The sequence below is a fragment of the Mustela lutreola genome, chromosome 4 (assembly GCF_030435805.1).
Source record: "Mustela lutreola isolate mMusLut2 chromosome 4, mMusLut2.pri, whole genome shotgun sequence".
NCBI classification, from domain to species: Eukaryota; Metazoa; Chordata; class Mammalia; order Carnivora; family Mustelidae; genus Mustela; species Mustela lutreola.
In genome coordinates, this window is record NC_081293.1 from 25,017,406 (window position 1) to 25,030,286 (window position 12,881).

The 12,881-nt window shown below is 52.7% G+C and overlaps 1 protein-coding gene across 3 annotated transcripts in view; it reads left to right on the forward strand.

Moving 5' to 3' along the window:
* The first annotated feature begins 2,379 nt into the window (after positions 1–2,379).
* Positions 2,380–12,881, forward strand: part of SH3PXD2A (SH3 and PX domains 2A) — a 230,145-nt gene continuing 219,643 nt past the window's right edge. For all 3 annotated transcript variants that reach the window (XM_059173298.1, XM_059173300.1, XM_059173299.1), the window contains exon 1: positions 2,380–2,670. In XM_059173298.1, coding sequence (XP_059029281.1) covers positions 2,599–2,670 — 72 coding nt within the window. In that variant the 5' untranslated portion in view covers positions 2,380–2,598. The remainder of the gene's footprint in view (positions 2,671–12,881) is intronic.

Consider the following 12,881-nt stretch of genomic DNA (forward strand, 5'->3'; position numbering starts at 1 on the left):
CCTGCCCTAGCACTCACCAGGGTTTCCAACATCTCTGATAGAGATGCCCTGTGCCCAATGTCAAGATCACTCACTGCCTGGATGTCCCACAATCATTCTTCTCTCGATTTCCTTCTCCTGTGCAGTGGTGGACACTGTCCCCTTCCTTCACCCTTGCAGTGGTGGACACTGTCCTCCTCATTCTCTGCCGGTCTCCAGCTGGTTTGGGCTTCAGGTTACACATGTTACTTCTCCTCACTTCATTTTTTCTTCTCTCCCTGATCATTCGTTCAACAGATTCTCATACAGTAACTACTACCATGTACAAGGTACTGTGCTTGGCTATCAGAAGAGTGCCAAGGGGTATAAGATGACTGATAGCTTGTCCCTGGTCGTGAGGTGCTTTCAGAGGAAATGAAGTCTGTTAGGGACGAACACAACTGAATCCTGGAAGGGTTCAGAGGAGACAGGGTATTCCAAGGTGTTCCAAACTCTGCCCATGCTCCACGGCCCAGCACAGGGGCAGCCTCCTCCAGGAAGCTCCCCTTGACTGCTCTAAGCCTTTGTTTCCTGGAGTCCTAATGCACATTTTATTAGATATGACTTAACAATATCTGTTTCTCAACTGGACTCCCTACTCTTGGAGAGAAGGGATAAGCATTTGTCAGTTGGATTCAGTTTTCAGTTCCATAAACATTAATAGCCTTCTCTCACTCTCTTCTGTCTTAACATCTTATAAACTAGCACAGATGAGTTCTTTAGTTGACACATTATTTATTTTTGAAATGTCAAAATCGATACCAGCTAATTATGAAAAACAAAGAACTCAAAACTATGCCCCCAGGAGTAACTACTGCACAGAGTTTGGAGTATATGCAGGAAGGAATCTTAAAAGACCATTTAATTCAGCATCCACAGTTGACAAATGAGAGCCTTAAGGTGACTTTAATATTTGCGGGATTAAGTTAAGTGATTTGCTCGAGGTTAAATATTTAGACAGTGGTGTTCTAGCATCTTTTATCAAGAAGGATGGAGGAATAGTGGGGTACTCTGTACCAAGCAAATGTGTGAATAATCTTAGAAGGGTACATGGGTTCTGACAGTACAGAGAAGAAACTTAATACAATAAGGTCATAAAACTCTTTGTCCGCATTTCAGATGTTTCACATTGGCCCACGGTCACAAAGCTTTATTGTGTTTATGAAACAATAGAATTAATTATGAAAATACTACCTCTTTAAATATTTGAAATTAGAATGAAAAAGGATAGATGTAATAGATGAGGAGGGTGCATAAATTCAATTAAATAGTAATTGTGCTTCAAGTCCTGGGATGGATAAGTGGCCACAAGTCAGTTTTCCAGACCAGAGAGAGAAGTGGTGAGAAATCCAGAGCCTGGGGCCAGTGATGAACAGAGTGGAGGGCCAGCCTAGTGGATTTTCCCACCATTGTGTGGTCCCTTCCCTCCTCGCCAGCCTGGGGAGGGTCCCAGTGGAGCCCGGGTTTAAGGCAGTGGTGTTATGCAGTATCTTGTAACCTCGCTGGTAGATGATGTCACAGGTTAATTACACGGGCCCAGATCGATGGACGACTCAGGCAGTGGATCAATCACATTTCCGGGGAGAATTCACCCTTTGTGACCCGCAGGGGGCCAGGTGGTTTATCACAAGAGGCTCTGGTTTGAAGGATTTAATGCCGGCCCTTTCCCCATCCCCGTCTCCTCCTCGGGGAGCCTGGGCAGGCACAGCGGGGTAATAAACTACTTTTCATTACAAGGGTCTGGGGATATGAGTGGGAAGGGGACGTAAAGGTGGGGACAAAAAGGCACAAATCCGCTCCACGACGGAAAGCCAGGACGGGGGCGCGCTGGGTTCACTTCCCCCCGCCCCTCCTCCCTCCGAAGCCACCTCGAGTTTCCGCGCCGGGAGAAGTAACCCAGTGCGGTGCCAGGCCGCGGGCTGCGCTCTGGGCGGGGTGGGGGCGCGTCGGCGCGCCCTGGCCTCGCGGGCCGGGCTGCAGCCCCCTCCCCACCGCCCCGAGCCCCTCCCCCGGGCCTGGAGCCCCTCCCCGCGCTCTTCCCCTCTCTCCCCTCCCCTCCCTTCCCTTCCCTGCCGGCCCGGCCCTGCCTCCGCCTCCTGCGCCCACAGCCTCAGCCAGCGCCGAGCCCCCCGGAGCCGGAGCGCGGCGAAGGGGCGCCGTCAGCCCCTCCCCAGCGCGCTGACAGCAGGCTCCGGGGCCCCCGCCCAGTCCCGTAGGCGGCGGGACACACCCCCGCCCCTCCTCCGCTCCGCCAGTTCCCGCCGGACCCACCGGGCGGCGGACGGCGGAGAGAGCGGGCCGGCGAGGCGGAGAGCGGCGGCGGCGGCGGCGGCGGCGCGGGAGGGAAGGGGCGCGCTGCAGGCCCACGGGGAGCCGCCCGGAGCGCACGGAGCCCGCGTGCCCTCCCGGACCGTCCCCGCCCCGGGGCCGTACCTGTGGGCGCCGGGAGCCCGGGCAGCGGCGCGCCGGGCCGGAGTGGCGGGTGGCTCCGGGACCCGGGAAGCGGGAGAACAAGCGGGAGCCCGACCGGGATGAGAAGGTGACGCCGCCGGAGGGCGCCACTCGCTTTGTGGGGGGAAGATGCTGGCCTACTGCGTGCAAGATGCCACGGTGGTGGACGTGGAGAAGCGGAGGAACCCCTCCAAACACTACGTGAGTACTGTCCCTACCGACCCCTGCGGGGGGTTGACCAGAGACCCCCGGGAGGACCCCCCCCCCCCGGGGGGGGCCCTCGCCCCACCCGCTAAGCCCCGGAGCTGAGTGCCCACAGGGCAGCCCTCGGCTGTGGAGTTTTCTTCGCGAGGTTGTGATCTGCAGGGAAGCCTTCTCTGTCCTTTCTCCACTCCCCCTGCCCTCCCCCCCACCCCGTTTTCTTTTTTTGGCATTGGAATTGGCAAGTGGCTGCCCTTGTCTGTTACAACGGTGAAGTCATCTGTCCGCCTGAGCTTTGATGGATGGTGGGGGAGCTTTCGTCAAACCCTTGCTCCGTTGGGAAAGAGCATCTCCCTGGCCCTCCCGGGGGGCTTGGGTAGCTCACGCTTACCCGGACCGTGATGCTTTCAGAGGTTCGCCCCGGGGGAAGGAAGCCTGGCGCTGTCCTCCCCCGTTTGCCCCGGGCTCTGCCTCCCTAAGGCCTGGGTCCGGGGGCCGAGGGAAGCCGCTCCGCCCCCTGCCCCACCTCCACCTCAGCCCTGAGCTTTGGTTTCCTTCTTAAAGTCATTGTGTCCGTCGGTGTGAGGAGAACTGTGGCTTTTCCTTTTATCCTTCTCTGGACGTGACCCTTAACCGGGTTCATTTCCTCTTAAGTGATGCTCCGTCTCCAGACACGAGGAGGCAAATGTTTGCTGTGGTCTCCAAGGAACGGCCCGCTGTCCCTCCCCCTTCCTTCCCCACAATTAATGAGAAGGGGCTAAGGTTGATTGAGCTGAGCTCCGGGGTCTGTGTGACGGGTCCGCCTTTCATCTCAGCCGGTCCTGTCTTCCCATCCTTCGCACCTTAGGAAGTAAACATGGTGTCCTTGACGGCGGAGGATGCCTGTCTGAACCGCTGTGTACTTGAGGCAGAAGGGACAGCCAGGCACCCAAAGCAGAAGGACTTAGTGTATTTGCAAATGAGGCACTTAAGGAAGTATTTAGAATGCTCAAAGCATTAATTTAAACAAAACAGGTTGTAGTTTGCTGCCCTAGACTGCGCATTGATCTCTGAGAAATGCCTTTCATTTCCCTGTTGGAAGAGGACTGGGGTTGGTGCCAATGTCAGCCTCAGGCTACTCTTTCTGTCTTTATCACCAATAGGTCTGAACTTGGGGTTTGTTTTTTGTCTTGTTTTATTTGTTTGGTTTTGGACTGGAGTAAACGGGCCTGGGCTCAGCTTGGAGAGGAGTTAAACTAAGGAGGCTGGTTTCTGACCAGACAGAGAGGTAGGTGCCCATGGGAGAGTTGTTCCTTTTGTGTTGTCTGGCTCAGCAAGCAAGCATCTTCATTTCAAGAAAGCTACCATTTCAAGAAAGCTCCTTTTTGGAGGTCTTGGGGCACTGTGTGGTCACCCTGCTCCAGATACAGAGGTCCATTTGCACAACCTAGCACTTAGAATCAAGTCGGCCTTCCTAACCTTTTTTCTCAAATGTCACAGGCTAAGTAAGGTTTAGGGGTTGTCTTTTCTAGTCCTCAGTTAAGCCCGGCCCTACTTTCAACAGATGGCACTCTCTGTTCTGAGACCCAGGCAGGTGCTTTCTCCCTGCTCTTGATTTTAGGCAAAACTTCAGATCTTAGCTCTGACCAATGATGTCCAAGATTACAAGGTAGGGCAGGCTGGCAACAAGCCAGAAATGTTGCTAAAGCAACTGGGGACCCACCACAGATAGTACTGAAAGGTGGTTAGCTCTGGGGCTCTGAGGTGGAGGGTCTTGTTCAAAGTCTAGGTCAGCCACTAACTAGCTTTGTGACTTTGGGCAGGTCTTTTAACCTCTGGGGGATTCCGGGTTCCTCATTCTTAAAGTGAGGATGCTAACAGTACCTATTTCATAGAGCTGTCTGGAGAATTAAATGAGATCATCCATGAAAAGCACTTAGCACAGTTCTTGGCATGTAACAAGCACTCGCTAAATGGTAGCTCTTTATTGGTGAGATTCTGAGTAAGAAAGCACTTTTGAAAAGCAGCTATTAATGGTCTGGCAAAAAGAAAGAAAGATTTCGGGTTTTAAGACTGATAATAACTTGTTCTATGTGAAAAACACAAAAGAAGTCCTCTCTCATTCTCTTGAAATGATCATTTCCTCCCTTTCTGTGGACAGTGTTTCCCAGGACATCTCTGCTTCCCATGTAAGAATCGACATTATGTTTGGGGCAGAGAGTGACGTCACTGAACACCCGGAGCCATACAGAGCTCCAAACCAAGGTTGTGGCAAAGAAATAAAGGCGAGAGTGTGATCTGTTGTGGAACATGGCGCTGGTGGGACTCTTCGGGCTCAACCCCCTCATTTCACAGATGGGGAAGCTGAAAACCAGAAGGGTTTGTAAAGTCACTTGCAACACAGCCCTTCACAGCACCTGGGTTTACCTGGCATTTTGCCCATGGTGTGGGTTTTGTTCATCAAAGTACCCTTAAGTCTGGTTGGAGTTGACTAGGTGATCTGGTGAATATCTCATGATCGTCAGAGGTTCCTACCTATTCAGGGCATCAGTGGGGCATAATATAAGGACAGGGGGCCCCCTAATAGAAAGGGTCAGCAGGGCTCATAGAGGCAGGAGGAGCAGGCTGCGGGAGCCTGTGCCTCTCTTGGCCCTTGCACAGTGGACACCACACACCAGAAGGTTCTGGGTAAGGTACTTTGGCGTGGGTGTCTGGCAGGATACCTGCGCCCAAGTTACAGATGTTCTGGAAGCCCTCTGCGCCGGAGAAAGCATGCCCCCTTCCCCCCTCTCCTCCACTGAGGGTGAACTCTCCGTCTGTGGTTTGGCAAATTGCAAAGCAGAGAGGTTTTATGGGATGTGCACGTTAGCTGGGGCTGGCTGATGAGAGGCCTGGGGCCCAGGCAGGAGGGGCTCTGCTGGCTCCAGAACACTGGGAAGACACGGCAGAGTTTTTCTCAGGACATCCAGCAAAGGGCGTGTTTGTCTCCAGGACAAGGAGGAGCTGCCTGAGCACTGAAGGTCTGTTTATGAAAGGGCAAGTGGCTTCTATCATTCAGATGGTGCTGTCAGCCCTGGCTTCCTTCTTCTGTGCCAAGCCCCTGCTTGGTTGGGGTTTGGGGAAAGTGGGCACCTGCTGCTTAGGCCAGGCTGCCTGGCATGGAGTTGGGTTCCTCTCTTAGCTTTTTCGAGTGGCCCCCCACCCCCACCCCGGCGAGACCTTAGGCAAAGTGGTTTTGGCCTCAGGCTACTTATCTTTCAAATGGTCCTGGCTTGCTGGGTGCATGTCTTCCATGAGGCTGCTTGTGCAGGTTTACCATAATTCTTTGCATTCACGTGCATGGGTAGGCGTATGTCAAGTCCTCTGGTGGTGGAGAGAACCTCATTCCTCTAGAACAAACAGATGATTTGTTTGGATTTGGGAAGCATTGTGCTTTTACAGTGGTTTCCTTTCCTGATTGTTTATTTCAGACAAGTATCAGTCATGAATGTTCTGGATCCTTTACAGGACTCTTTGGGGAGTGCAAATAATAGCCAGTGTTAGTAGCTAACCTTGGTGGTGCCCAACGTTTAACGTGTGTGATTTTTTTTTTTTTTTTTTTTTTTTAAAGATTTTATTAATTTATTTGACAGAGAGAAAGATCACAAGTAGGTGGAGAGTCAGGCAGAGAGAGAGGAGGAAGCAGGCTCCCGCTGAGCAAAGAGCCCGATGCGGGGCTCGATCCCAGGACACTGAGATCATGACCTGAGCCGAAGGCAGCGGCTTAATCCACTGAGCCACCCAGGCGCCCCTAACGTGTGTGATTTTATGTGATTCCTGTAGTTCATCGAATGTACCCTAAGACACCCTAACTTGGAGTACGTTCTTGGTGGACAGATGGGGGAATTTGGAGAGGCTGGAGATTGCCCAGGGTCTCCCAGTTAGGACAAAGCAGATCTTCTCAGGTAGAGTTAAACTCAGGTTAGCTTGCATCGCAAGGGGGAAATGAACCTAAAATGGGGTCCTTCCATCAACGGAATCAGGGTGGGAAGACCAAGCTCAGCCTTGCCTGTCTGCGCGAGAGCAGGGCAGGGTGTCAGGGAGGACCGTCTCTCTGTATGGGATGTTGAGCTCACGCAACAGAGGTGAGTTTGTGAAGGCAACAGAAGGCGAGCTCCGTGAAGCTGGGAGTACAGAGCAGGTTCAGGCTGATAGCTGGTCCCTGCCGATGCAGGAGGTGATGAATTAAGGATCAACACTGGAAATAATACATTCTCCTGTGTGTTTTAAATCATCACACATTTGGTCTTGGTCCTGGGAGAACATTTTTAGGAATTGGCTCCAGACCAATTCATTTCTCTGCCCTTCAGTTTTTCTCTAAGCCCTTAGAGTGTGGATCCAAGCATTACAGGGGGGAAGGACATGAAGCTGCAGAAGGGGCCTTGACTGGGCCAATTCCGTTCCCAAACAAGTGTTGTGCAGCAGATCAGGGTTCAAATTCTGCCTCTGACTCTTCCTGGCTGTACCACCCTGGGGCCAGCCACTCTGGGCCTCAGTTTCCTCACTTGTAACCTTACAGGACTTTTGGAAAATTGACTTGAGATAATTTGGGGTAAAGCGTTCTACTAGTACCTGGGCCCTATCATGCACACTCTGCGTTTCCACCTGGTGTCCCTTCTGTCTGGCGAGATCACTAAAACGCTAGAGTTCACTTAGGACCCAGTAGGTGAAGTTGAGAGAGTAGGAAAGAGTGAGGCAAAAAGGAAGGACCAGCTGCTCAGAGTGGATTGGGAAATTGGGCGACATGCCCCATGAAAACACCCAACACACAAGAGCAACAGATGAACAAGGAACAGCTGTTCAGACCTGGAGGGCTTCCTGGAGCCGGTCTAGTGGTGGCTGCCTAATAAGCTGGGCAGAAGAAGGGAAGGGACATGGGTTGAGGGAGAGGAGTAAAGAGGTGGTCCAGTGAGGGCAAGGTCACAATAGGATGCTAGCCCCAAGGTCAGTGCCACATGTGAGTTAGCGCTCCTGCCTGCTCTCTTTCTCTGTCTCTCCCTCAGACACACACACACACACACACACACACGCTCGCACACAAGAAGAGTTTCTTCTCCTTCCAAGAAGGCAAGTGATCCAGGGGTGATTCACAGGTCTGACAAAGCTTCCTGCTCATGGAACAGCCGACCACATCCTACTGGCCGTTGGAACAGGGAGCATGACCAGCCATGTATCACGACCCTTTAGGGAGCTGAGTGAGGGTTTGGGCGGGGGACAGATCGGGGTTGCAATCACCGTGTGTGGTGGCAGGCAGAGGGGAGGTGAAGGGAAGGGAAAAATAAACCTATTTGATGTCATAGGAGACGGATTCCAGTTCCAGAAATATAAGCGCCAGCTGCTGCATTTTCCAAAGAGATATTCCGGGGCCAACATGAGTTAATGGCCAGTGGAGGCCGTGAATTAGAGGAGTGTTAGAACTTTGGGATTGCACATCAGTCCCCTGGAAATTGCCTTCTAATTTCCTCGGCCTGAGTCACTGGCCAGACCAGTTTTTGGCCAGAAAAAAAGTCAAAGAGGCAATTCTGTTCCCTTTTGCCTCTTAATTAAACAAAATCAAACAAATAATAGAGTTATACATGCAGTAGTCACACTTACTCCTCTTGAGTTCTGAGAATCCAGGAAAGGGATAATGGTTCAGGACAGGGATCCAGGGAACAGGAAGGCCAAGGGGTGTGTGTGGGAAATGAGGTGGAGCTCTGGCTTTGGAAAGAGGCTCTGAGCCAGGGCCAGAGGTGTTCTCTGCCATGGCCATTGCCAAAAATAATGGAAGCGTCCATTAGGGTGATCAGCATTTCGGGAGGTGATTCCCAGAGCTGATGTGACTCCTCCCCGGGGCCAGGCTGCTGCTGCCTGTAGTGGGGTCAGTCACAGGAAAGCAGGGGAATGGGGAGGTCAAGGGCCTGGACATGCGCACAGGAGGGCGGGAAGGCAAAGCGCAGGAAGGCCCCTTTCATGCCCCTGAGTAACCACTAGGCAAGGCACCGCTTTGTCAAGTGCTGAGCAGAGTCTAGCGAAGGTATCAGGGTGCACAGTGAAGAGAGAAGGGGAAGAATCAGTATGTGAGCACGTCCTACGTGCCCAGCAGTGTAGAGGGTTACCTTTCAGACGGCCTTCTGTTTGAGCTGCACAGCCACCGTGTGAGGTAGGGAGATGTTTTCATCCCCATTTGGCAGATGCTGAAACTGAGGCACAGAGTAGTTTCCGTGAATCTCAGAGTAATTGGCAAGGCTGATTCTTACCCTGGTCTCTGCCACGGAAGTCTGTGAGCTTGTGGCTCTCTTCTCCCATCAGGGCTGGGTCCGAGAGAGAGAGAGAGAGAGAGAGAGAGAGAGAGGTGGGGGGGATGAAAATAACAGCCCGCGGGTAGTTCCTTCTGCGCGGTGACTTGCACGTCAGGAAAGCTGTGTTGTGGGAGAGCACGTGGCCTCTGCCGTCCCTGGGCTGGAAGCCTGTCTCCGCCACTGGCTGGCTACCATGGGGCCCAGCCCAAGCTACCCCTTTTTCCTCCAACAAAAACTGTGGGGAAACCGGGACCGAGCTCATAGGGTTGTGGCGAGGATTGAGTGAGTTAAGGAAGTGAAGAGCTTAGTGAGTTAATGAAGTAATGTGTGGGTGAAGCACAACACAGGTATTTGCTCTAATAATAATGGAGTCCTAAAGCTTTTCAGGAGCGCAAGTGCTCTTTGTGAACTGGCGTTTGCAGCGAAGACGAGCTGGGAAAGGCAGATTTGGCCGGGAAGGAGTCGGATTTCGGTGGGAAAAGAGGGGAAGGAAGGGCATTCCAAGAAAGGGAGAAACAAAGGTGTGGAGGTGGACCATCAAGGAGACTGTGGGCAAAGCCCATGTCAGGGAGGAGGGTGGGGAGGAAGGGCGGGCCGGCTTCTTAGAGCTTCAGATAAGTGGAGGGGATTCAGTTCATCATGTAGACACCTCTACCCAGTAATCCTTGGGAGAATCCTCCTCTGTTCCTATGGGGTCCGTGTGGTGGGCCCCAGGGCTGGGGTGGTTCTTGCAGCCGTGGCTGGGACAGAGGTAAGAATAGGAGCCCTGGGCGCCTGGGTGGCTCAGCGGGTTAAGCCGCTACCTTCGGCTCAGGTCATGATCTCAGGGTCCTGGGATCGAGTCCCGCATCGGGTTCTCTGCTCAGCAGGGAGCCTGCTTCCCTCTCTCTCTCTCTCTGCCTGCCTCTCCATCTACTTGTAATTTCTCTCTGTCAAATAAATAAATAAAATCTTTAAAAAAAAAAAAAAAAAGAACAGGAGCCCTTTTAGCTCTGCACTGGGACTCTAGTGGGCAGGCCAGAGCCCAGCCCTCTCTGTTTATAGCTCTTACTCGGAGGGGTCAGGCTGCCTCAAAAAAGTTGATTGCCCCCCAGATGTATGGGGAGGGGAAGGGTAGAGGAGGAGGAGGAGGAGACAAGGGAGCAGCGTGGAGCACAGGGGCGGGTGGCTTTGGGCGTCATCCTTTGGGGGCCCTGGCCAGCAGGCCTGGTGCAGTCCCTGTGTGCCACGTAGGCTAATTTCCATCCACATTCCCCAGCATGGCCACGGAAGCACCCCAGGAACAAGAGAGAGGAAACCCCTAACCTTTTTGTTTTTAAATAACTTTCAGCTTATTCTTTTCTTTTTATTGATTCTCTTTTCAGTTAAACTCTACCCCTAATGTGGGGCTCAAACTCACAACGCTGAGATCAAGAATCTCTCGCTCCGCCGACTAAGCCAGCCAGCTGCCCCAGGAAACCCTTATCTTTGTAGGGCCTGGGGGCTAGTCCTAAAAAGCTTCCTGGGAGCCTAGGTTGTCGCCCTAAACATTCACACTAGTGTTGCTTCCGGCTTCAATATCTCTCTGAACTGGTTTTAGTTTTAAATACGATGCTTCAAACCACTTCTTCATTTAAACCCCTTATTAAAACCCAGATATTCCAGTAAGCCTGATTCTGTAAGGGGTATGTAATAATAAATGTAACAACTAACTTTTCTGAATGGTTTCTACGTGCTAAGAGTTTTACATGGAAATTCTCAAAAGAGCCCCTCAAAGCGTGTTGTTACTGCTGGCATCCACGTTGTACTGGCCAGGACGCTGAGGCCTGAAGAGCTTCAATAAACTCTAACACCAGGTTGCTAATAAGCTGTATATGGGAAGGGACCCGCTGGCTCCAAAGCTGCCCTGTCCCCACAGCCCTCACAGCCCCTTAGTCACCTGTTATACATGGGAAGACCAGGCGCCAAGGAGATCCCACCTGAGGCCTGGCTGGTTGACTTCTCCAGATGTGAGAACTTCCACACGTCACCTCTTTCTTCTAGATCTCTGGTGGCCCATGTAGAAAAGGGGAGATGGCTTCCTTTTCTGGCCCACCTTGCAGGGGTGGGGGTGGGGGAGTGTGAAAGCTGCTTGGGGAAGGGTTTGGTCCAGAAAAAAAAATAAAAAGCTTTGGGAAAGGTTCTAAGATAGCCTCAATCAGTCTTCTTTCTCACATGGGGCTAGGGGTACTTTACAAAGGGGAGCTGTTTCTGACCTCAGGACATTTTCACACAAGGTTTCCCGGCCATGCTGCCTCCCCTGAGAAGCCTTGTAGCAGCGTGGACAAGGTTGACCTCAGGCCCTCCTTGAAGATATCTTTTAGAAAACCGCCTCTGGGAAACACTTTGGTTCTTTCGATGCCTGCCATTTTTGTGAACGGGAAGAGACAGAACTATTTCCAGTCACATCTCCCCCTGCTGTTACCTGAGGGGAGGAAGTGACATCAGGCGCTGAGTTAGCAAAGGGGAAACAGCTGGGCGTTCTGCCCCTCCACTTGGCTCTTTCTCTGGCCCTTTGCTGTCATTTCCCTTTGGCTGGTGAGGAAGCCACCCTCCCCAAGCCTGGGCGGAGGGACATGGTGGGGTGGGGACAGAGTCCCTTCCTCTGTGTGTGTCAGTGCAGCATAAATTACGGAGTGGGGGACCCTCCAGTCTGTCTCTGGGATCCCTGGAGCCTGGTGGAAATTGGTTGCTCTTAACTTTGGGGAGAGAGGGGTGGGGTCTAGTGAACTTGCAGGGGTACCGGATGGGGTATGGGGTCGAGTGGGTGTGGGCCAGTGGGTACTTTTGCCTATCCCTAGTGGTTCGTGGTGGAGAGCCCTCACTGTTCCTGTTTTCTGGGAACATTCTCACTTGGTAATAAAGGAGACCTCGGTGTCTCATCCGTGGACATCATCAGCCTACAGCTACCACACACTGAATTCCCGTTTTATGCTGGGGCCTGCTTCATGGGTGTCACCATACTTTATACACTTGGTTCCTCTCCAGGGCTGCCCCAGGGGTCGCAGGGGCTTCTGCCGCCCGAACGTGTTGTCCTCCTGTGCAAAAGCGTTCTTTGTTGAGAAAGCCTGCCTTGCTGCTTTTGCCCACCTAAGGGTTCTGAGCGTGAAGGGATTGTCCCTGGTGTTTGAAGTGGCTGCTTTGTAAAGTCTTTCATGGTAGGCCCCATTCCGACCCAGCTTTATTCTGTTTCCTGATGGCCCAGACCCAAAGGGCTATTTTAAGGGCCTTGCCTGTGTGGGAGAATTTCTCTTTGTAACAACAGAGAAGGCGGCCTCACTGGCCTGGCACGGTGCTAGCAACGGGACTCCCAGAGAGTGAAACTCTTTCCTGAATCCTGTCTCCTGGGCTGGAATCGATTCATGGAGCTCTCAGCATGGTGCCTGGCACCTGGAAGGGACACAGTCCCTTGGCAGGGAGGACAGGGGTTCCAGAGGTGACCGGCCAGGGATTTCTACAGCCCTGAGTCCTGGTGGACTGGCAAACATCCTTCTGTGAGAGTTAAGGTCTATCATAGAACAATGTCTGAACTTTGGTTCAAGCCAGGGTTAATCATTTACTTTAGTCATCACTCATTGGCCCCCAGAGAAGGGCAGTCTCGTTTCCCCATGGTTTCTGGACACGGTGGATCCCAGGCAGGGGAAGTAGGGAAGTTGAGTCAGAGAGTGTGTGAGTGGAACCCTTTCTAGGTGCAGGTGCTGGGCTAGGGCTTCTAGCCCATTGTGTCCGTAATCCACACCCAGCATGAGCCCTGGCCCTGTTTTGTAGACAAGAATAGCAAGGCTCAGAGAGGTATTGCTCTTGCCTTCTCTCACACAGCAGTCAGTGGTAAGAGCCAGGGTTTGAATCCAGTTCTCTGCAGCAACAAAGCCTCTGATGGGGGCCCCAGAGCTG